The sequence below is a fragment of the Budorcas taxicolor genome, chromosome 8, assembly GCF_023091745.1.
Source record: "Budorcas taxicolor isolate Tak-1 chromosome 8, Takin1.1, whole genome shotgun sequence".
Taxonomy (NCBI): Eukaryota; Metazoa; Chordata; class Mammalia; order Artiodactyla; family Bovidae; genus Budorcas; species Budorcas taxicolor.
Genome location: NC_068917.1, coordinates 49,016,570 through 49,040,985, shown reverse-complemented (window position 1 = coordinate 49,040,985; position 24,416 = coordinate 49,016,570). Strand labels below are relative to the sequence as shown.

Sequence of the window (24,416 nt, the reverse complement as noted above, 5' to 3'; positions counted from 1 at the left end):
CAGCTTTTTGGGTCAGAAGTCTGGCACAGCTCTCACTGGAATAAAATTAAGGCGGTAGGAGGTTGCGCTCCTTTCCAGAGGCTCTTGGAGAGAATCTGTTCCCTGCTCATTTGGGTTGGAGGAATTCAGTTCCTTGTGGTTATAAGACTGTCCATCTCTATTTTCTACATCATATACTCCAGGATCTTGATTCTTACTTGAACTCAACCAGATTTGCTGTCCCTACTATGAGGATGTGGCCTCTGCCTTTATCATCTTAATCTCAGACACCAAGAATCTGCCAATTTTGCCATTTTTCTAACACCTCTTTCCCTCTACAACTTATTTCATATTTGTCCAACCTCTCCTTGTAACGGGTCATGGTGCCTCCATAAATAAGCATACCAGGTGAGAACCACAGCAAAATGGTGGACTTACCCCATCCAGAGAGGGCTTCCCATCACACCCCTGATGACTGATGCTGTATCAAAATCAGACCAGTGCTACCAGACCTGTAAATGTGCCAAGGACATAAGAATTCAAATTTTAAAGTAAAATGTCCTAGTCTATAAAATGTGGCTCAATTTTTTAAAATGAAAGAAAAAACCACTGAAGATTAAATAAAATTTATTGTGGGCCAGATTTAATCAAGGACCACCACAGCAGTCTGCTCTCTGCCATGGTGAGCTCACACCAACAATTCAGACATAATACCATATAAAGGCCAAAAGAAAAATACTGAACAAATATGAATGCTAACTGTATAAAAACATACAAAATATAATGTTCTTTTGGTGTCTCAGGTGGACTCTTTCAAAGTATATGTGTGGAACCATTAGAAGATAGTGCAGTCATTTCATAAAGAAGACATTCTCTAACAATATCTGAGTTTTAGCTTTTATTGTTTGAAACAGTCTCTGATACCGGTGAGTGAACCATTAAAGCAGTTACCTAAAGAAATCCAAATCAACACAAAATAATTACTCCTGAAAAATCTAAGTAATCTTTAATTTTTCCAATGCATCATTTTATTCAACTAGTTTAAATACAACCCCCTTTATTTCATTCTCCTAATCGAACAAAAACTGATTTCTAAATTGATCCCTCATGACAGACCCAGGTTATTTATGTAAAATGTAATGCTAATCATTGTGACAATATAGAATGCCTGCTAAAGAAGGTGAATTTTTTATTCTAAGTAAATGGCAAGTTCAAAGGTCAGTATGGCCATTGAGACTTTTCCCTTACAAAAAGAAAAACAAATTATAAGTAGCTTAACATACAGATTTGCATACTTCAAACAGCTGTCCATCCTAGATGTTAATGAATGTTCAGAGTGATTAAACTTGAATTTATAATTTATGGAAGGAAAGGTAATCCACTAGAATAGGTACTACATAAAGAATTAATATTGCATATTCATATATAATATATATATCTATACATACATATTTGTGTATACGTACAGACACTGAAGCAGCAAGAAAATATAGTAAAACGCTGCTGGTGAATGCTTCCTTGCCATTTCCACATTTTCTTTATTTTCACTTCCCTTTTCACAAGACTTATGTTCTCACCTGTATTTTGCTAATCACATTAACATTTATCATGAAATACTATTTCATGAATTTCTTTTTTTAAAGAAAAATAATGAGAGTAAATTTAGTTTAGGCTGACCAAATAAATAAACCCTTCCTCAGAAAAAATGAAAGTTCAAATGCACCTCAAAGTTCAACTAGAATCTGCTATTTATGTAACCCTGAGAAAGCTATTTGAAACTTCGTCTCTGCTCATCTGTAAAATGGAAGTGTAAGTCAAAACAACTGCTAAGATTTCTTCTAAATCTAACACTAGATGATTGGATTTTCCATTAAACCCTTAAAGTTTCACTAAGATTCGGTCTGCATGACTGTTACAAGAGGTGTTATATTAAATAAGGAAAATATTCCTTAAATATTAAATAAGGGAAAAACATCCTTAAATATTAAATAAGGAAAAATACCATGCTGAAATGATAATCTATAGTGCAGCTAGCCACCACAGATAGGTTAAAGTCTATAAACAGACACACTCCCCCTCAATACACATACACACACATTCAATACCATCATAGGGCCAGTGTTGCTCAAATTTCAGCAATTTGAGTTTCGTGTGGAATTTGAGAACCACCTAAAGTTTTATTCACTTAAAAGTGGAAGTTACCTCATTTTTTAAAATCAGACACACCCTAAGCAATCAAGAGCTTGACTATGTTAGCTTTATGTATTTTTCCTAATAAAATGTATTCAATAAAATAAATGCTGTCAATAAAAGAAAGTACAATTAAATAAAATTCCTCCAAGTACTATCTAGAATTTGTTACATACCTTCAGTGATAAACATGCTAAACTTTGGAAATACCAGAGTAGCTTATGAAAAAAAAGGATATACACACTGGTGTAGAATTTAAGATTTTGTGTTAAAGGAATGTATTGTAAAGTTTCCACTGTATTTATTAGGATAGAAAATCATCAACTGTTACATCCACTACCTTTCATTAGTTATAGAATCTGACTCCACACATTGTTTTCAAAAGGGAGCAATAGGGCCACCTGTTAATGGGTAGAGTTTTCGTTTTACATATGAATTGGCATAAATCCCACTCTCGTCATGCCAAGTGTTGATGCCAAATCTTTTGGAACCATCTAGATCTGTGAACTGAGAACGGCATTTTCTGTGGACAATTGAATAATCATCATCTTGACAAGGATCACCCTATGGGGGGGAAAAGATAATTTTAATATTAAATGACTGAAATATGTATAAAGGAATGATTTCCAAAAGTTGATCTTTAATGTGTTAGTCTTATTATGATCAAAGTTTAATTTTCAAACAATTGATTAATATAATCTCTCAAATTACTAATCACTTCTTGTATTTGGCTATTGTACTTATAAGCATTTCTAATTATGAATGATAAGTCTAATTAATGATTGTCTTAATTATAAAATTATAAATTATTATATGTGCAAAAATTTCTAAACCATAAATATACAGCATAAAGAAATATTTCTACATAAGACAAAAACAATTACAATTTAACTACCATTTAACACCTTTTATATTAATATAATTTTTCCAAAACTAATATCTTGGATTATATTTTTATTTTTTAATCTTTTTTAATATAAATTTATTTATTTTAATTGGAAGCTAATTACTTTACAATATTGTAGTGATTTTGCCATACATTGACATGAATCTGCCACAGTTGTACATGTGTTCCCCATCCTGAACCCTCCTCCCACCTCCCACCCCATCCCATCCCTCTGGGTCATCCCAGTGCACCAGCCCCGAGCACCCTGTCTCATGCATCGAAACTTGACTGGCAATTCGTTTCACATATGATAATATACATGTTTAAATGCCATTCTCCCAAATCATCCCACCCTTGCCCTCTCCCACAGAGTCCAAAAGACTGTTCTATACATCTGTGTCTCTATTGCTGTCTTGCATATAAAGTTACCATTACCATCTTTCTAAATTCCATATATATGCGTTAGTATACTGTATTGGTGGAGAAGGCAATGGCACCCTACTCCAGTACTCTTGCCTGGAAAATCCCATGGACAGAGGAGCCTGGTAGGGTGCGGTCCATGGGGTCGCGAAGAGTCGGACACGACTGAGTGACTGCCCTTTCACTTTTCACTTTCATGCATTGGAGAAGGAAATGGCAACCCACTCCAGTGTTCTTGCCTGGAGAACCCCAGGGACGGGGGAGCCTGGTGGGCTGCCGTCTATGGGGTCACACAGAGTCGGACACGACTGAAGTGACTTAGCAGCAGCAGCATACTGTATTGGTGTTTTTCTTTCTGGCTTACTTCACTCTGTATAATAGGCTCCAGTTTCATCCACCTCATTAGAACTGATTCAAATGGATTCTTTTTAATGGCTGAGTAATACTCCATTGTGTATATGTACCACTGCTCTCTTATCCATTCATCTGCTGATGGGCATCTAGGTTGCTTCCATATCCTGGCTATTATAAACAGTGCTGCGATGAACATTGGGGTACATGTGTCTCTTTCAGTTCTGGTTTCCTTGGTGTGTATGCCCAGCAGTGGGATTGCTAGGTCATATGGCAGTTCTATTTCCAGTTTTTTAAGGAATCTCCACACTGTTCTCCATAGTGGCTGTACTAGTTTGCATTCCCACTAACAGTGTAAGAGGGTTCCCTTTTCTCCACACCCTCTCCAGCATTTATTGCTTGTAGACTTTTGGATAGCAGCCATTCTGACTGGCATGAAATGGTATCTCATTGTGGTCCTGATTTGCATTTCTCTGATATTGAGTGATGTTGAGCATCTTTTCATGTGTTTGTAAGTCATCTGTATGTCTTCTTTGGAGAAATGTCTATTTAGTTCTTTGGCCCACTTTTTGATTGGGTCGTTTATTTTTCTGGAATTGAGCTGCAGGAGTTGCTTGTATATTTCTGAGATTAATTGTCAGTTGCTTCATTTGCTATTATTTTCTCCCATCTGAAGGCTGTCTTTTCACCCTGCTTATAGTTTCCTTTGTTGTGCGGGTTATATTTTTAATAACTGCTATCAGGTCATACTTGCAAGTAAATGCCAAGCTGGAAGTTTCATCCTATGAGAAATTTAGCTCAGTATAACCCAGTATAATATTTAAGGTATTTGTCCTTAGAGTGGGCTTCCCAGTGGTGCTAGTGGTAGAAGACCTGCCTGCTAATGCACGAGACATAAGAGACACGGGTTCGATCCCTGGGTTGGGAATATCCCCTGGAGGACAGCATGGCAACCCACCCTGGTATGCTTCCCTGGAGAATCCCATGGACTGAGGAACCTGGCTGGCTACAGTTCACAGGGTCACAAAGAGTCAGACACAACAGAAGTGACTAAGCACACACGCATCCTTAGAGTACATCATAAAAACCTCTATCGTAATAAAACAAGACACTATCACTTCTACTTCCCAAAGGAAATACTGATTCACTCAGATTACATCAAGGATAATGGCAGACAAGAAACATAAAGCCCCTGTAATGATTACCTAATTTCTGCTTTAAATTGATACTAATTTTAAAGCACTAGGACAAAATTGAAATTAAATCACCAAAACTATAAAACAATGAAAGAACACCAAAATAGTTCTAATCTCAGATAGGCTTTGTTGAAAACAATTGAAAATTCTAATCTCATAATAATTATGGTGTCTATTTATTTACTGAGTGCCTATTATGGTCTGAACATGGTAGTTGAGTATAACTTTTAATCCACAACTGGCTTTGAAGTAGGAATTATTACTCCCACTTTACATGAAGAAAATATCAGTAGCTTAAAATCTCAGGTGAGAATCTAAATAATGCCAGTGATTCAGCCAGGGCTTCAAGCTGTCTGCTTGTAAGACACATTAGTGCACTAGCACCTCCATGAAATTCTTAATAATTCAAAGATAAAATATATAAACAATAAAATCTGAAAGCTACATAATATCCATGTCACTTTCTATATAGTTTGGGGCTTTTGCTTTGTGTTGTTGGGGTTCTATTTCTTTGAGGTTTGTTTGTTTGTTTTGGGTCAGGTAGAGATCCTTTAAATGAGATTAGAGCATCACTCGCCAAACTGCCCTCTAAGTAGGAAGCAGGATCTCCTCACTCCTACCCCTGTTGCAGTGGAACTGAGGAGAGTTTCGCATGTAAGTCAACACCTTCCTTTAGCATCTCCTGGGCAGAGGATGATATGTTTTGGTGAGATGAATGATAAGAATAAATGTGATGTTTTAGGAGAAGTATTCTGGCAGCAGAAGGTGCTAAAGACTGAAGATGAAAAAGACTGGATCCCAAAGCTATGATTAGAAATGGATCTCAACAACTTACATGTCATTAACTCACAGATGTATAAACAAAATGTGGTCTATTCACACAATGAAATAATTTATTTGGTCAAAAAAGGAATAAAATACTGGTAGTTCTATAGCATAGATGATCTTTGGAAATATTATGCTAATTGCATGAAACTAAGCCAAAGCCAGATTGTATGATTCCTTATATGAAATGACAAAATAGGCGAGTCCACAAAGAGAGAAAGTTGCTTTGCCAGAGGATGGTGGAGGGGAAGGAATGAGGAGTGACTGTTAATGAGTGTGATTGGATCAAAAGGCACCAAGATATGTGGCTAAACATTATTTGTGGGTTGTCCCCATGGACTGCAGCCCACCAGGCTCCTCTGTCCATGGGATTTTCCAGGCAAAAGTACTGGAGTGGGGTGCCATTGCCTTCTCCGATCCAGATAAACGTAGCATTTAAATCGATGGACTCAGTAAGGTAGTTTGCCTTCCCCAATGTGGGTAGGCATCATCCAATCTGTTGAGGGCATGGATAGAAGAGAAAGGCAGAGAAAGTAAGGATTGGCTCGTTTCGCTTGACTGCTCGAGCTGAGATGTTGATCTTATCCTGCTCTTTGGTGCTTCTGGTTCTCAAGCACTGGCTTTCCTAAGATTTCAGCTTTGGTTTGTTTCTGTAAAGAAACCTGACTGGTACACTGGGTATGTGGTTTCTTTGGGGGATGATGAAAATGTTCTGAAATTGACTGAGGTGATGACTGTATGACACTGGAAATATATTTTTAAAAATCACTGAATTGTACATTTTAAAAGGGTGAATCTTATGGCATGTGAATTAAATCTCAGTAAATTATATCTCAGTAAGGCCATTATTTTTTACAAGTGGATAAGAAGGGGTAAACAATGCTGAAGTTAGGAAAACTAATTAAGAGAATGTTTGCTGCCTGTTAACACACATAAAACTGAATGCCTCCCATGATCAGAGATGGTAAACCAACCTCCCCACCCAAAAAATCCCCACACAACTGATCTGTAGTATTTGACAATTTCTTCATTGTCTATACTCCTACCATGGTTGATTTCAAGTGAAGTCAGTAGTGAACACTGAGTTGGGAAGACATGAACATACTCATTTCATCCAAACTTTAAGAGGTGACTCCAGCTCACCCTCAATCCACGTTTCTCATTTCCCATTAAGCAGCAGCCATGCGATGTGTAGATTAAGCCCCCTCTCGGTCTAGCGACAGAATCTAACTGGCCTAAGACAATCAGGATAATCTCACTCCACTCTCAACGACAGTGATTAGTTCAGTGTTAGACATGTGACTTCAGTTTGTCCAAACAGCTTAAAGCCTGAGACTTCTGTTCAAGGGTTTGGGGAAGAAAACATTCTTTTTTCACTACTGGACATAAATAAGGAAGCATCTAGCTCAGGCTGCTGTTGGCAGCCTGTCTACAATCAGTATAGCATGAAACCAATACCATAAAAAGGCAGATATGAGAGTCAGTAAAAAGTATGATGACATTGCTGTATCAATCCTTTCCTGAAGCCAGACTTTTCAAAAATATATGGGCCAAAAATTACTTTTACTGCCTAATCTAGTTTGAATTGGTTTTTGTACAACCTACTAAAAGCATCCTATCTAATATATACCTGAATAATCTGCAATATTGGAATACTGAGGTACTGAGATGTAGAGCAAGGAAATGGGTCAAAAACAAGAGAGATGGAATTATATAAAAAAGTGGGAGTAAAGGCAAGCAGTAAATTTCTGCCTAAGCATACACTCAGGAATTAGAACGATGCAAACATGGAACAGGTGAAAAAAAGGTTTTCAAAAATAAGAACGAACTATTAGGAACCATGAGGGTATAATTACTATAAGGAAGAAGAATAAAGTATGTTTTTCAAAATTTAGTACAAAAGGCACCAAATAGAATAGAAAAAAGCAGCTTCATCAACCAAGAAGATCCTACATCAAAGGACCTTTTATATTGACTGCAGCTCATACCCAAGGCCAAATTGAGATGCTGGGAGTTTTGGACGAGCAAGTAATTTGATCTACCTCTGAAACTAAATATATAGGGAGGGAGTAATCATTTCAAAATTGTTAGTAGTTTTCTCTTTTCATTGTATGCAATCACCCATTTTCCCAACGGGTGATCAAAATTTGTTTTAGAAAAAAATGACAAGGAGCAAAGTAATATCACCTTCTAATGCAAAATGCAGATTTTCCTAAAGACAACAGCCTTGCAATCCAATGCACACTCTTGAGGATTTTAGACCATCAATGACCATACCTGGAATATTCAAATCATAGATTTCTCCAAGCATGGAGAGAAAACATTCTTTGCCATGAAGCCTTAAACAAGAATTGGAATAGAGAGTAGGAAAATACAGAAGTTTGGGGCATTGTAGAAAGATGAAAATAAGGGGAAAGCAAAGAAGGACAGGAGAAATAGTTGATGCATTTCCCAGTTTTCCCATCCCTAGACTTAAATCAGGGCTTCCCTAGTGGCTCAGACAGTTAAGAATCTGTCTGCAATGAAGGAGACCCGGGTTCAATCCCTGGGTTGAGAAGATTCCCTGGAGAAAGAAATGGCAACCCACTCTAGTATTCTTGCCTGGAGGATTCCATGGACAGAGGAGCCTGGCAGGCTACAGCCCATGGGATCACAAAGAGTTTGACATGACTGAGCAACTAACACTTTTCACACAGTTTTGTAAGCTTCCCCAGTGGCTCAGTGGTAAAGAATCCACCTGCCAATGCAGGAGATGCAGGAGACGTGGCTTCGATCCCTGGGTCAGCAAGATCCCTTGGAGGAGAAAATGGCAACCCACTCCAGTATTCTTGCCTGGAAAATCCCATGGACAGAAGAGCCTGGTGGGCTATAGTCTATGGGGTCGCAAAGGAGTCAGACACAACTGAGCTTGCAGCACAGATTTAAACCAGATAGGGTCTCATTGATATGGACAGAGAGAAGTACATTAGATACATGAGAATAATGGCAGAAAGGCATAGGGGTCTCCTGGCCCTCATTTCTCATGAGATCTTTAAACAGACCACCTCTCACGCTGTTCTTTCATTTGACTGGGGCACAGCCAAACCCAAACCAGTGAAGCAGCCTGGTCAGGCAGAGGGAGGCCTGAGAATTATCAGTCCTGAGGCATGTTTGGTATTCTGTGGCACAAACAAGACCCTGAAAGTAGTTGCAAGTCTGGAGAGAGGGTTCAACTGTTAGCTGCAGAGCTTAGCACTGAAGCTAGGTATTGAATGGGAATCACAGAAGGCTTCTGTGGAGTCAACAGTATCTATGGAAGTGGAAATGAAGTTGAGTCATCTCAGACAAGCCATGGGGGCTCCAACCAAGCCCGGAGAAAAAGAGTGGGAAATAGAAAAAGACTGAAAGACTCACAGACTATAGCCACTTATCCCAGTAAGAAAAAGAGCAGCCAGGTAGACTTGGGATATCATCCCAGAGACTAGATGTTGATGGAACAGCTACACAACTCTTTGTGCCTGCCTGGGCTTCCTCACAGCATGGTGACTGGGTTCTAAGAATAAGGTTGGCGCAAAGAGAACAGGAGGAAGCCGCATTGTTTTTAAACAGCTACTCCAGAAATCATAGAGCATCACTTTCATCACAGTCAGAGTTCACCCAGATTTGGGGGGAGGTAACATGGACTCTACCTCTCAAAGTGAAGAGTGTCAAAGTCACATTGTAAGAGCACACGCCATGGCAGCACATGTGCAAGCATTTTGGGGAAATAGCAATTTGCCACAGGGAGAAAAGTAGGGTGTGTTGGGACTCCCAAGACCACCACTAGATTCAGTGACCTGCTCAGAGGGCTCATGAAACTCAACATACAATTGTACTTGTGACTATGATTAGGGTTTCCCAGGTAGCACTAGTTGTAAAGAATCACCCTGCAGATGAAGGAGACACAAGAGACATGGGTTCGATCCCTGGGTCAGGGAAGATGTCCTGCAGTAGGAAATGGCAACCCACTCCAGTGTTCTTGCCTGGAAAATCCCATGGACAGAGGAGCCTGGCAGGTTACAGTCTGTGGGTTGCAGAGTCGGACATGACTGAGCAAATGCACGCACGCGCTTGGCTGTGCTTGATTACAGCAAGTTGATTCAAAGCAAAGTGAGCAAAGGGAAAAGGCACAAAGGCTAAAGTAAAAAACAAACAAACAAACAAAAAAAAAAACAGGTATGAAATTCTGAGATCAAAAACCTTCTCCCAGTGAGTCACATGGGATGCACTTGATTCCCTCCAGCCATGAGGTATGAGATGCTATCTACTGGGGAAGCTCATTAGAGACTCCAAGGCCAGGATTTTTCTTAGGAGCTGGTCACATAAGCACCCTCTGCCTAGCATATACCAAAATTCCAGACTCCTAGAAGGAACATAAGGCACATTGTTTGTGCCAACAGTTTAGACACTGTGAGCTACTTTTATTAGGGAATTCTTTTCTCCACATGCCAACCAAAGGCCAACCTTGTAAGCAAACCTTTTAACAGATAACAATCTCAGTTCTTTTCTACACATTGAAAGTGGGAGAGGATCCCTGAGAAAGTGAGGTTTTTTTCAAGAAAGATTCAATTTTCTTACAGGAGCTATTTAAATCATAGAATCAGACTATGTTTTATGTTGATTAAGAATTTGTATTTTCCCACTGGTGATGGGCTTAGGAAGAGGGCCAATGATCAGTTAGACATACTTCCTCTGCGTATGTGAACTGCAGACAAATAGAGTTTCAACACCCTAACATAATATTTAAAGGATTACTCAACATCCATTAAGTGGGTTGGGAAGAAGTGTTTAGAAATTGTATATAGAAAGAGATTTGTGAATTATCTCACATTATTGGCTGACCCACTATTCTGGCGCCACACAGACCCTGAGTTCTGACAAAGTACTGTTAAGATAGGACTATCACTGAATTGTCTGAGTCTTCTGGATACATAAGGGTAACAGAATTCGTCTGAAGTGTGGAATTGGGTGGGCAACAGAGCACAGCAGCTTAAGCTGAGCTGTACTAGAGGAGACATTTCACAGGAAGAATTTAGAGGATGTACCAGCCTAACTGGGGATAAAGAATCAAAGATGCTCGTACCTTCAAATCTGGATGACTGGGAGAGTTCTAACACCATTAAAAAGAATTAAAAAGACACGGAGATGAGGAGGACTTGTTTGAGGGGGCAAATGATGAGTCACTTCTCAGACATTTTTAATTAGGGATGATATCAGTACAAAATGCTTATTTGAAAGGTAATTCTGTTGGACAGATGTCCTAGAGAGAAGTCAGTGCCCTATGCACAGCAGTGCTAATTGATTAGGTAAAATAGTGATAAAGAATATCACTAGGACCATGGATTATATTTGAATATGAACTCTGGCTTTCACAATTATCCTGTATCAATTTTCTGAGGGGCTGAAAACTTTACCATGGCTATGTGTCTGTTATTAAGAAATGCACGTTGAATTATTTATAGGTAAAGAGGCACAAAGTTTCCAATCTACTCTCAAATGGTAAATAATTGGTGACTCTAGGTAATGACTATATGGGAGCTCCTTGCACTGGTCTTATAAACTTCCTGTAAGTTTGAAATTATATAAAAATAAGTTACCCCTCAAAAGTCATGGTTACAGAGCCGCGGGAGTGGATTAATTTTCTGAGATTATGTAAAATGAGAGGAGCAGGGTTCTGGGACCCAATTCTTGGGAATACTTAAGGCTGGCTTCATAAAGAAGCCATGAAAGACAGAGACAGAAAGCCATGGAGAGAGCATTGCAAAGCCATAGATTCTGAGGAAAGGCAGGGCACAAAGAATGGAGCAGGAGCCAATGACTACTCACTTCCAAAGAGGCATCATAGAGGGCACGACCTGATAAAACACAACCAACTGTAAGAATCAATCTCTTGTCATCTTTGAGTGTGCTGTTTCAGGGAATGGTTGGGGAAACTGAAACATCCTGACAGAAGACGGGAAAAAAGTGTCAGAGAAAGGAACACAGAGGGCAAACAGGCCCTGTAGCAACAGGAACTACTAAAGACCCAGCAAGAGAATCACTGTACAGAAAATCTGCATTAAGGCTAATAAAGTTTTCTTTTTCCTTTCTTTCTCTTTTTCTTCTTTCTTCTTTTTAACAGATAATAGAAAAACAGGTTAGGATATTACAGAAGGGTCCTCTTGAGTGCCCAGTCAACCTTCCCTCATTGTGAAAGACAAATAAGACATGGTTTTACCACTTACATCAGTAAAATGTATCAGTAAGTGATGGGTATTCAATTCTTAGAGTCCCATCCCTTTCCCACCTGATTCCCATAACCTCTAAGCATCATTTATCTTACAAACCATTTTCTCAGGATAAAATGACATTGCTGTTTCTTAGTCAACCATATACCCAGTCCTTACCCATTTCTGTGGTTTCACTTATTCTTATTTGATTTCATCCTGTTTTTTTAGGACTTTTTATTTTTCATAGTTTTATTTCTCAAGGTCATTTTCAGTTTTAGGCCTGCCTTCCGGAATATCAATAACTCTACCTAATTTAATATCACTAGACAATTTGAGGGCAGTCTCAGTTCCTTCATCTAGAGAGCTCATCCATAAAAATACATAATGGGTTATGTTTCCTGCCCAAATCAGTCACTGCGAACTAACCTTGTGTCCACCATTACAGATAGCTATTAGCCACCTGGCATTTATACAGCAAAGATCATTCTTCCCTAGCATGCCTTTAAGCATCCTCTTTTGGTGTACTCCATTTACTCTTTAAAATGTATGGAGGCAACAAGCTTATTTATCCAAATGTCACACTGGATGGAATTAAAAGAGATATTACAGTAGATTGCTGATATTTTGTTTAATTTCAGTATATATCACATATAAAATTCTTCCCTACTTACATGCACTTGACTGAAGACCTGTCTTCCCCTAATAAGGCTGTCTTCTAAATATACACACAGAGTGATGTGGGAAGAGAAGAACAATTACCCTACGGCCAAAATTACTTTACTGACTCTGGGAATCACAGGGCATAGACATTTTAGACAGATTCCTTTGTTCATTTCCCTACATTACTTTTAAATTGATTTCATTTCTATTGGATATTTTTTCCTCAATGATTGAATAAGAGTAACTGGCAAATGCAGCTGTAAAGAACATGCAAATAGTTGGAAATATTTTTATTATCTATTTAAGAAACCTTTAGTATATCTTTTTATTTGGTAAAATTTTACAAAGGAGAAACATTTGTAACAAATAAAGGTATTTAACTAAAGAAAAATAGTCATGGGAAGTTCAAGGAAGTATAGACTGTGAATATAAGTATAAACATCTATATCATTAATGAGTTAGGGTTAGAGTCATCCCAAAGAAAAATATGGAGGTCTATACGAATAGTCACATGAAAAAATAACCAGACTTTTCAGTGCAGTTCAGTCACTCAGTCGTGTCCAACTCTTTGTGACCCCATGGACTGCAGCATGCCAGGCTTCCCTGTCCATCACCAACTCCTGGAGTTCAACCAAACTCATGTCCATTGAGTCGGTGATGCCATCCAACCATCTCATCCTCTGTCATCCCCTTCTCCTCCCACCTTCAATCCTTCCCAGCATCAGGGTCTTTTCTAATGAGTCAGTTCTTGGCATCAGGTGGCCAAAGTATTGGAGTTTCAGCTTCAGCATCAGTTCTTCCAATGAATATTCAGGACTGATTTCTTTTAGGATTGAATGGTTGGATCTCCTTGCAATCCAAGGGACTCTCAAGAGTATTCTCCAACATCACAGTTCAAAACCATCGATTCTTTTAATTTTATGGCTGCAGTCACCATCTGCAGTGATTTTGGAGCCCCAATTTTTCCACATCTATTTGCCATGAAGTGATGGGACCAGATGCCATGATCTTAGTTTTCTGAATGTTGAGATAGAGAGGATAGATATGATAAATAGATTATCTATATATCTTATCTATCTCTCCATCTTATCTATGTGTCTATCCATCTCTATATCTAAATAAAGATCAATGAGAGAGGCTGGGGAAGCCTACATGAGCAACTGCCAAATGATCCTAGGTTAAAGCTTATCGTTGTTGCTCAGTCGCAATCGTGTCCACCTCTTTTCGACCACATGGACAACAGCATGCCAGTATTCCCTGTCCTTGACTACTTCCTGGAGTTTGCTCAAACTCATGTCCATTGGGTCAGTGATGCCATCTAACCATCTCATCTTCTGTAGCCCTCTTTTCCTTTTGCTTTCAATCTTTCCCGGCATCAGAGTCTTTTCCAATTAGTCAGCTTGTCACATCAGGTGGCCAAAGTATTGGAGCTTCACTTTTCAGCATCAGTCTTTCCAATTCAGGGTTGATTTCCTTAAGGGTTGGTTGACTGGTTTGATCTCCTTGCAATCCAAGGGGCTCTCAAGAGTGTTCTCCAACACCCCAATTAGAAAGCATCAATTCTTAGGCCCTCAGACTTCTTTATAGCCCAACTCTCACATCCATGCATGACTACGGAAAAACAATAGCTTTGACTATATGGACTTTTGTCAGCAAAGTAATGTCTCTGCTTTGTAATAGGTAGTCTGGTGGTGGTGGTTTAGTCACTAAGTCGTGTCCAACTCCTGCAACCCTATGGACTGCAGCCTGCCAGGCTCCTCTGTCCATGGTATTCTACAGGCAACAGTACTGGAGTGGGTTGCCATTTCCTTCTCCAGGGGATCTTCCTGACCCAGGAATTGAATCCAGGTCTCCTGCATTGCAGGAAGAGTCTTTACCAACTGAGCTACAAGGGAAGATTTTTGTCAAAACTTTCCTTCCAAGGAGTAAGTGTCCTTTAATTTCATGACTGCAGTAATCACTACAGTGATTTTGGAACCCAAGAAAATAAAATATTTCACTTTCCCCCCATCTATTTGGCTTCCCAGGTAGCCCAGTTGGTAAAGAATCCACCTGTCAATGCAGAGTATGTAAGAGACACGGGTTCAATCCTTGGGTCAGAAAGATCCCCTGGAGTAGGAAACAGCAGTCCAGCATTCTTTCCTGGGAAATCCCATGGACAGAGGAGCCTGGAGGGCTACAGTCCATGGGGTTACAGAGTCGGACATGACTCAACACACACATATTTGCCATGAAGTGATGGGGCCAGATGCCATGATCTTAGTTTTTTTGAATGCTGAATTTTAAGCCAGCTTTTGCACGCTCTTCTTTCAACCTCATCAAGAAGCTCTTGTTAGTTCCTCTTCACTTTCTGCCATTAGAGTGGTATCATCTGCATACCTGAGGTTATTGATGTTTTTCCCAGCAATGGTGATTCCAACTTGTGATTCATCCAGCTTGCCATTTCACATGATGTACTCTGCATAGAAGTTAAATAAGCAGGGTTACAAAATACACAGCCTTCATATACTCCTTCCCCAATTTTGAACCAGTCCATTGTTCCCTGTCTGGTTCTAACTGTTGCTTCTTAACCTGTATACAGGTTTCTCAGGAGACAGGTAAGGTGATCTGGTATTCCCATCTCTTTAAGAATTTTCCACAGTTTGGTGTGATCCACACTGTCAAAGCCTTTATGGCATAGTCAGTGAAGCAAAAGTAGATGTTTTCCTGGAATTCTCTTGCTTTTTCTATGAGCCAATGAATGTTGGAAATTTGATCTCTGGTTCCTTTGCCTTTTCTAAATACAGCTTGTACGTCTGGAAGTTCTCGGTTCATGTACTATTGAAGCCTAGCTTGGAGGATTTTGAGCATTACCTTGCTACCGTGTGAAATGAGTGCAATTGTGTGGTAGTTTGAACATTCTTTGGCATTGCCCTTCTTTGGGATTGGAATGAAAACTGACCTTTTCCAGTCCTGTGGTCACTGCTGAGTTTCCAAATTTACTGGCATATTGAGTGCAACACTTTCACAGCATCATCTTTCAGGATTTGAAAGAGTTCAACTGGAATTCCTTCACCTCCACTAGCTGTGTTTCGTAGCGATGCATCCTCAGGCCCACTTGGCTTCGCATTCCAGGATGTATGTGTCTAGATGAGTGACCACACCTTCATGGTTATCTGGGTCATGATCTTTTTTGTATAGTTCTTCAGAAGGCAATGGCAACCCACTCCAGTATTCATGCCTGGAAAATCCCATGGACCAAGGAGCATGGTAGGCTACAGTCCATGGGGTCTCAAAGAGTCAGACACGACTGAACGACTTCACTCTGTGTATTCTTGCCACCTTCTGCTTCTATTAAGTCCATACCATTTCTGTCCTTTATTGTGCCCATCTTTGCATGAAATGTTCCTTTGATATATCTAATTTTCTTGAAGAGATCTCTGGTCTTTCCCATTCTATTGTTTTCCTCTATTTATTTGCATTGTTCACTTAAGAAGGCTTTCTTATCTCTCTTTGCTACTCTATGGAACTCTGCATTCAGTTGCGTATATCTTTTCCTTTCTTTCTTGCCTTTCAGCTCTCTTCTTTTCTCAGCTATTTAGAAAGCCTACTCAGACAACCACTTTACCTTCTTGCATTTCTTTTTCTTTGGGATGGTTTTGGTCACAGCCTCCTGTACAGTGTTACAAACCTCTGTCCATAGTTCTTCAGGCACTCTGTCTACCAGATCTAATCCCTTGACTCTATTCATCACCTCTACTGTATAGTCATAGGGGACTTGATTTAGGTCATACCCAAATGGCCTAGTGATTTTCCCTACTTTCTTCAATTCAAGCCTGAATTTTGCAATAAGAAGCTCATGATCTGAACCATAGTCAGCTCCAAGTTTTGTTTTTGCTGATTTATAGAGTTTCTCCATCTTTGACTGCAAGGAATATAATCAATCTGATTTGAGTGTTGACCATCTGGTGATGTCCATATGTAGAGTCATTTCTTGTGTCATTGGAAGAGGGTGCTTTTGCTATGACCAGTGTGGTCTCTTGACAAAACTCTGTTTGCCTTTGTCCTGCTTCTTTTGTACCTTAAGACCAAACTTGCCTGTTATTGCAGGTATCTGGACTTCCTACTTTTGCATTCCAGTTCCCTATGATGAAAAGGACATCTCTTTTTGGCATTAGTTCTAGAATATCTTGTAGCTCTTCATAGAACCATTCAACTTTACCTTCTGTGGCATTTGTAGTTGGGGCATAGACTTGGACTATTACTGCAATGTTGAATGGTTTGTCTTGGAAATGAACTGAGAGCATTCTCTCATTTTCTAGATTGTACCCAAGAACTACACTTCAGACTCTTTTGTTGACTTTGAGGGCTACTCCATTTCTTCTAAAGGACTCTTTCCCATAGTAGTAGATACAATGGTCATCTGAATTAAATTCACCCATTCCTGTCCATTTTAGGGAATGTGGTCTTTTAGAACTGGGAGAATGCCATGAGACTCAGATCCAGAGTTATTTGCCCATAAGCTACAAAATCACGGCCATATGTACATGTTTCAGGTCAGCACACATATGTGCAACACACACTGAGATCTTTCAGGTATGAATATACATCAAGGAAAGCCACCCTCTCCTTCAGAACCCAAGTAGGAGAAGGCTGTTTCTGCGGTTAACTAGAAGCAGGATTTTGAAACACCTTGATGTCAATCAAAAAAAAAACTAGTACAATCATGTGACCTCTCTTCCTTCTTCTCCAATTCCACTCCCTCACCACTACACCTCTTTTGCAGAATGTAAACTTCTCTCTCATTTCATTTCAGTCAACAGTACATAATAAGATAAACAAGAGTATTCAGCAAATGGCCATGATTATTCTCTTAGTAGACAGTGAGTCAGAACCTTAACAGAAGAAAAAAGAGAAAATTAAATAGTGGATGTATTAAGATGCAGTATAAAGTGAAGTAGTACTAAAATAAAGATCATGAAGACACATTATGGACTCTGAAACATTACCTAATTAAAGTTCAACCTTAATTTTTTGGATGAAAGCTTGGCAAAACTACAGTCTGTTCTAGACTACAAGGCTTACACATGATTATTCAGTGTGACCAGATTTACAATGAACAACTTTTCGTGCTATTACGTTTTTAAAACAATAATAATAACAACAAAAGAACAAGAAAAAAATAAAAAGCCTATCTACACTGGAATTATGGAAGATCACAGGGAGACAGAATGGAGCAAAGATACAAAGAGAAGGACTTAAACAGAAGTGGTAATGAAAGCTAATTTAGTTCAGACAGGTAATGTTTCCTACAGAAACCCCAACCTGCTCTAGATTCACTTTCTGACCCAGCTATTGGTGGTTTTTGGCAAGTCACTCTTTACCTTATCTTCTTTTTAAAGCCCCTGTTAGACATCCCTTCCTGGGAAGCAGGAAACTAAGGGTAATTCCAGCCTTTAAGGAGTTTATTTCATGTTTCTGAGCCTAATTGAACAATAAAAGGCTCTTGATGGTGCTCAAGGTGATTCCTAGCTGAGGTGAATCTTGGTTTGGGATGATATTCAAAGTGTTTATAAATCAATACACACCAAGCAGTATGGGCAAGTTTTAGATGCCCCTATCAGGCAGGTGTTAAGATACCAGAAAGAAAGTCCAGGCTCGGCCAACTCAGCCATGAGGCACAGAAAGCCCAGTGTCTAAGGCCCATAGTATTTTAAAGTTCCCACAAAAGTGTTTTAATTTATTTTAAAATCAGAATTTTCAAAGTGACTATAACAATAATGTGAATGTACTTGGTGCCACTAAATAGTAAACTAAAAAAAAGGTTAAAATGATACTTTTATATTCTATATATATTTTACCATAATGAAAAATGCAAATGCCATTTCGAAAAACTAACTCTATTAAATGATAGAAACTCATATTGAAGCCAGGAAATGATGCCAGTAATTTAATACCCATAAACATCTCAAGGCAATAGGCAATGGCAGCTATTATACTGAAAATTTTGCTTAAAATAGAGTACCAAAGTGCAAAAGTATTTCTCAGGAAAAAATGAGTGTTGTATGATTTAGTTTTATGTAATAACACCCACTGGACTTCCCTAGTGGCTCAGCAGTAGAGAATCTGCCTGCAATGCAGGAGATGCAGGTTCAGTTCCTGGGTCAGGAAGATCCCCTAGAGAAGGAAATGGCAATTCACTCCAGTATTCTTCCTGAGAAATCCCATGGCCAGAGAAGCCTGGCAGACTACAGTCCATGGGATCACAAAAGAGTTGGATATGACTTAGCGTCTAAACAACGACAAAAATAACACCCATAGTATACTGACAATTTCAGGAGGGTTAAAAATAACATGATCACATAACATGGCTATAAAAAACAATAATATAATCACAAATAGTCAAAAATAGGCAAACAGGCAAAACAGTATAAAAATATAAAAGAAAAAGATAGGTAATCTTTACAAAATACCAATGAGAAATGCAGTCTAAAAATACATCTCTTCAATAAGCCTTTAAATTAACAAAAATGAATATAATCCAACCTGGATTATATTTGCCTTTACGGCAATACAGTTGTAAAATAAATTAATTTTTTTTCTTTCAGTGGAAGAAGGAGCCCATGAAAGTCCTTAGGGCCCAGGTAAGTCATAATGCACCCCTGGGTCCTGGGAGTCCAGAATCCTGGGCTACTGAGACAGCAGGGTTCTGGAGAACACAGTTCAGTTCAGTTCAGTCGCTCAGTCGTGTCCGACTCTTTGTGACCCCATCAATCCCAGCACGCCAGGCCTCCCTGTCCATCACCAACTCCTGGAGTTCACTCAGACTCACATCCCTCGAGTCCGTGATGCCATCCAGCCATCTCATCCTCGGTCGTCCCCTTCTCCTCCTGCCCCTAATCCCTCCCAGCATCAGAGTCTTTTCCAATGAGTCAAGTCTTCGCATGAGGTGGCCAAAGTACTGAAGCTTCAGCTTTAGCATCATTCCTTCCAAAGAAATCCCAGGGTTGATCTCCTTCAGGATGGACTGGTTGGATCTCCTTGCAGTCCAAGGGACTCTCAAGAGTCTTCTCCAACACCACAGTTCAAAAGCATCAATTCTTCGGCGCTCAGCCTTCTTCACAGTCCAATTCTCACATCCATACATGACCACAGGAAAAACCATAGCCTTAACTAGATGGACCTTAGTCAACAAAGTAATGTCTCTGCTTTTGAATATACTATCTAGGTTGGTCATAACTTTTCTTCCAAGGAGTAAGCGTCTTTTAATTTCATGGCTGCAGTCACCATCTGCAGTGATTTTGGAGCCCCCAAAAATAAAGTCTGACACTGTTTCCACTGTTTCCCCAGAACACAAGGCCACAGCAAATTTTTAAACAGCACAGAAATATCAATATTTTAACAATGCTGTATCTGTACCAGGGCATAGAATCCCAGTGACAGGATAGGTCAATCCTACCATTGTTGGGAATATTTTAAACAGATACAGCCTCTTTCTTACCTACTGGCCAACACTGCTTAGGTTCCTTGTAATCAATTTGGAATGCATGCCAGCTTTAATACATAACTCTCTAAAAGGTTCCTCAGTTTTTTATCTCTGAAAGAACTGAGATATGCAACATTTTCTGGCTTAAAGCTACACATATGCCTGGAAAGATAATTCAATAGACAGCTCTATTTAGGAAAAAGGATGGTAATTCACACAGTAAAGACCAATCTTCTTCTAAGTCGCTTCAGTTTTGTCCGACTCTGTGACCCCATAGATGGCAGCCCACCAGGCTCCCCCGTCCAATCAGATGTACTCAAATGGCAGCTGCAAGGCTGGGAGGAGCCATGAATCTCCAAAATGCTCCCACCGAAGGACTGGTCATTTGACTCAGTCTTTGGTCCTACCTTTCTTTCCTACTATCTTGTAGGCTGACATCAACACTCATATTTAGAATCTAGCCAACACTCTCACTTACCATTTTTTCACCTTCTCAAGTCAATGGCTTAGATTCCATTATAACACCTCATTCCCATGACCACATCTTGGGATCTATCATTCCCTCAAATTGTTCTAAATCAGAAATATCAATAAATTTCAGTACATCCCCTTCACTCACTACCTCTAATTCTTTTAGCTCTCTCACTCCTTCACTATTGCCATGCTTGTTCTTTTTTCAATTCCCCAGACTCCTCAACTTCCTGAGTTTGCTAGTCCATGCCTGAAATAATTATTTTACTTACTAATCCTGAGTGTGTTCAGTTGACTCTCCACCATTACCCTCTCCTCACTTGTCCTTTGTCTAAAAGATTCATGTACCCTACAAACATCCAGTCTTAGACCAATCTTCTGATATAATATCTCTGTGACTTTTCCTTTATTTTGGTTCTTTGGGAGAAGGATAGGGAAGATTTTAAGAGAAGGTATCTTTCATTGAAATTAAAAACCCCGTTTAGGAAGTGGAATTCTGAAGAAGTAACTTGCAATTCTCTTTCATTTCCCTCCTTAGAAATAATTTCATAGCTTCCTAATATTTTGGATTTATTCATTCATATGGGGAAATAATTTGCATTCCCCTAAGACTTCTTATAATTCTATCCTACTTTATGCAAATATGAATTAAACAAATGTAAGAGACTGCAATATAAAAATTTATAAAGCCTCAATTCATGCACAAAATTTGAGATAACACAAATAAAAATATTTTAAGATTTCTTCAGAAACTGCATTATTGCAAAAGTGATAGGCTGAGTGAATGGTGAGTTGTATTTATGCAAAGGCCACATGGTAAGGTCTCTAGCAAGTAAAAAATATTCCCTTTATTTTGTCAGTATTTTATGAATCATACTTTTTTTTATGTGAATGGTATCTTCTGAGTTCAGTCACTATTCTGCTATTACTTAACCATTCACTGTCATTACAATTTAAAATAGTTTTTATATTCTATAACAATGTAATGCAAGCATTATTAAATGGGAGTGCTAGAAGCAGTACTGAAAACATGCCTCAAAGTCAATTACTTTGACAAGAGACTTAGAAGTAAATGAACAAAACTCTAAATAAAGCCAAACAACTGCCATCACATGCTGCAAGCTGTGCTGTTAACGTGGAAACAAGCAACATGAGAAATACTAGACATAATGCTGAAAAAATTAAAAGCACAAATACATAACACAGTGGCTGCTAAAGAGTTATCCACCCAAAAAATACATCCCACATTCTTTGTATTTATGCTTATGGGAAAATTAGTCCTTTGAATTTTGTGAGTTTTTAATTATGTGTCTTGCAACTTCCTTTTTTTAGAGATGGGGCCAAATCCCATGCAAATAAGGAAATGAGCCTGAAATTCATTTTTAAATAATATATGTTTCCTTGTGGTTCTGATTATAAACCACCATGCTTGCTACACTGAAAAATACTGAAAAGTATAATGATGAAGGAAATCACCTAGAATTTCACCATTCACTAGCCAGCTTTTCTAGCATTTAACAGTTTCTTCAGGCTTTTTTCCTCCATACTTTTAGATAAAAGAAAAATATGCATACAATTTTGTATCTTAATGATTTTTCTTGTCCTTAAATAAGAAGATTTATCAAGACACTAAGAACTATCCATGGACTTTCTAAAGTGTGGAATATATAAGTACATAAAATATCTCATTATATGATTACAACCTATTTAATTAGTACTGTCAGAAAGGAAAACAAAACTTTCCTTTACACTTATAGATTCTTCTGATTAGTCTAAGAATTAAACTGACATAAGACAGATTAGCCAGAAAAAGTCTAATTTAATTTCATACATACAGGAACCTGACATACACGAGAAGGTTCAAAGACAGAAAGATAAAATGAGGTATACATGTCATCCTGAGCTAAGGAATGGGATAGAGGCCTGGGGCTTCCAAGAATAGGAATTGTCTTATTTCAAGACAATAAGAGCAGATGTTTGGCAATTAGACATTTGCCCTGCAATATAGATGCAGCTACTTAGCTAAAATTTATCTCCAGTAATAACTTTTTTTTCCCCTGAGAAAAATTCCCAATTTTAACTCTTCTAGGTAGTTAAAGGAGGAGAGTAGGTTATCTTAACCCACAGGGTCTTTGGCTCAAAAAAATCCTCATGCAGGAGTGATACATTTTTTGGAGACTCATTCTGAATCCCTAGAGTACTGTACCCAATTCTAAAACATTAGGTAATTTCCAAGTTTGCCATAATAAATAATTCAGTGATGAATATCATTGGATATAAACTTTATCCCTGGATTGAATTATTTTTCTTGGGGAAATCCTTAGAAGTATTAGATCAAATAGTATATCAATTAATATTGCAAAATTCCTTTCCAGAAAGACAAGCAATTTACAATATGTCTGGTAATAGAAAAAAAAGTAGCCATCTCACCCCAGTGTCATTCAACAGAGTATTATTATTTTTAAAAATATCATTGAAACATGTATAATATCGTATAAGCAACGAATCGCCAGTCTAGGGTTGATGTAGGATACAGGATGCTTAGGGCTGGTGCACTGGGATGACCCAGAGAGATGGTATGGGGAGGGAGGTAGGGGGGGGTTCAGAATTGGGAACACGTGTACACCCGTGGCAGATTCATGTTGATGTATGGCAAAACCAATACAATATTGTAAAGTAAAAAAATAAAAAAACACCAATTTTACTAGCAGAAAAATGTACTGTTTTAATTCACACATTCTGTTATTTGTAGACTGGGATTTGCCCTGTATTTGTCAGTTAACTAATAATAATTATTTCCTAATTTGTGAATTGTCTTTATATGCCCTTGGTTCATTTCCCTATGGTTTTAACAGTTTTCCTGCCAATAAATCTGAATTCTTTATGTATTAAGCATATTAATCCATAAGCCATATTTGCTTTTCTAACAGCTTAATTTCTATTTTTAATAAGCAAAAATAAATAACATTATAACATTAGTAGTATCAGGAATCTTTTATTTCCATCAATGGCTATGCCACTGTTTCAAAAAACTTTTGATTATTCTCATCTGTTTATACTCTCAAATAACTTTCAGAATCTTAGAGTTCTCAGATAGTAAACAAAGTCCATTGGGATTTTTTAATGTAATTATATTAAATTTATAAATTTAACTTATAATTAATTTAGTTTTCCAGTCCCCTAAACAGTAGTTATTCCCTTGTACTTGAGATTTCTGTTTCAGTTACCTTTGGTGTATATTTATTTAAAAAAAAAAACAAAACACCCAAAACGTAATGCCTTCAAATAACAATTTATTATTATTTTCTTGCAATCTCTTGTGGTGTGTAGTCAGATGACAACTGAAGCTTCAGTCTATGCCCACTAGGCTGGATGTCCAAGATGGTTTCATTGTTCATTAGTTAAGCTCATCATTATCCCTCCTCATGGCCTTTCCCTTCAGCAGAGTAGCCTAGATTTCCTAGCCTTGGTGGCTCAGGGCTCCAGGAATTGGAAGCAGTCTTATTAAAGCTAGCCTAGATTTGGCATAGGGTTACTTTTGTCATGTTCTGTTGATCAAATCTGTCACCTGACAACCGTGATGCAAAAGATGGAGGAACGTTTAACTCTTGGTGGGTAAGTAGCCGGTCTACCATCTTTGGAGAGGCACTTCCACATTTTCTTTATTGATCTTTATCTGAGAATTTTCTTCATAAAAGTACTTAAAATTTGTGTTGCTATAGCAATTTGTATGTTTTTTTCTTTTA

At 38.4% G+C, this 24,416-nt stretch overlaps 1 protein-coding gene across 1 annotated transcript in view; it reads right to left on the bottom strand.

The window, feature by feature from the left end:
- Positions 1-2,547: 2,547 nt before the first annotated feature.
- The window catches only part of CFAP95 (cilia and flagella associated protein 95), an 89,010-nt gene continuing 67,141 nt past the window's right edge, over positions 2,548-24,416 (bottom strand). The window contains exon 6 of the mRNA XM_052645354.1: positions 2,548-2,733. Within this exon, the coding sequence (XP_052501314.1) occupies positions 2,548-2,733 (186 nt within the window). The remainder of the gene's footprint in view (positions 2,734-24,416) is intronic.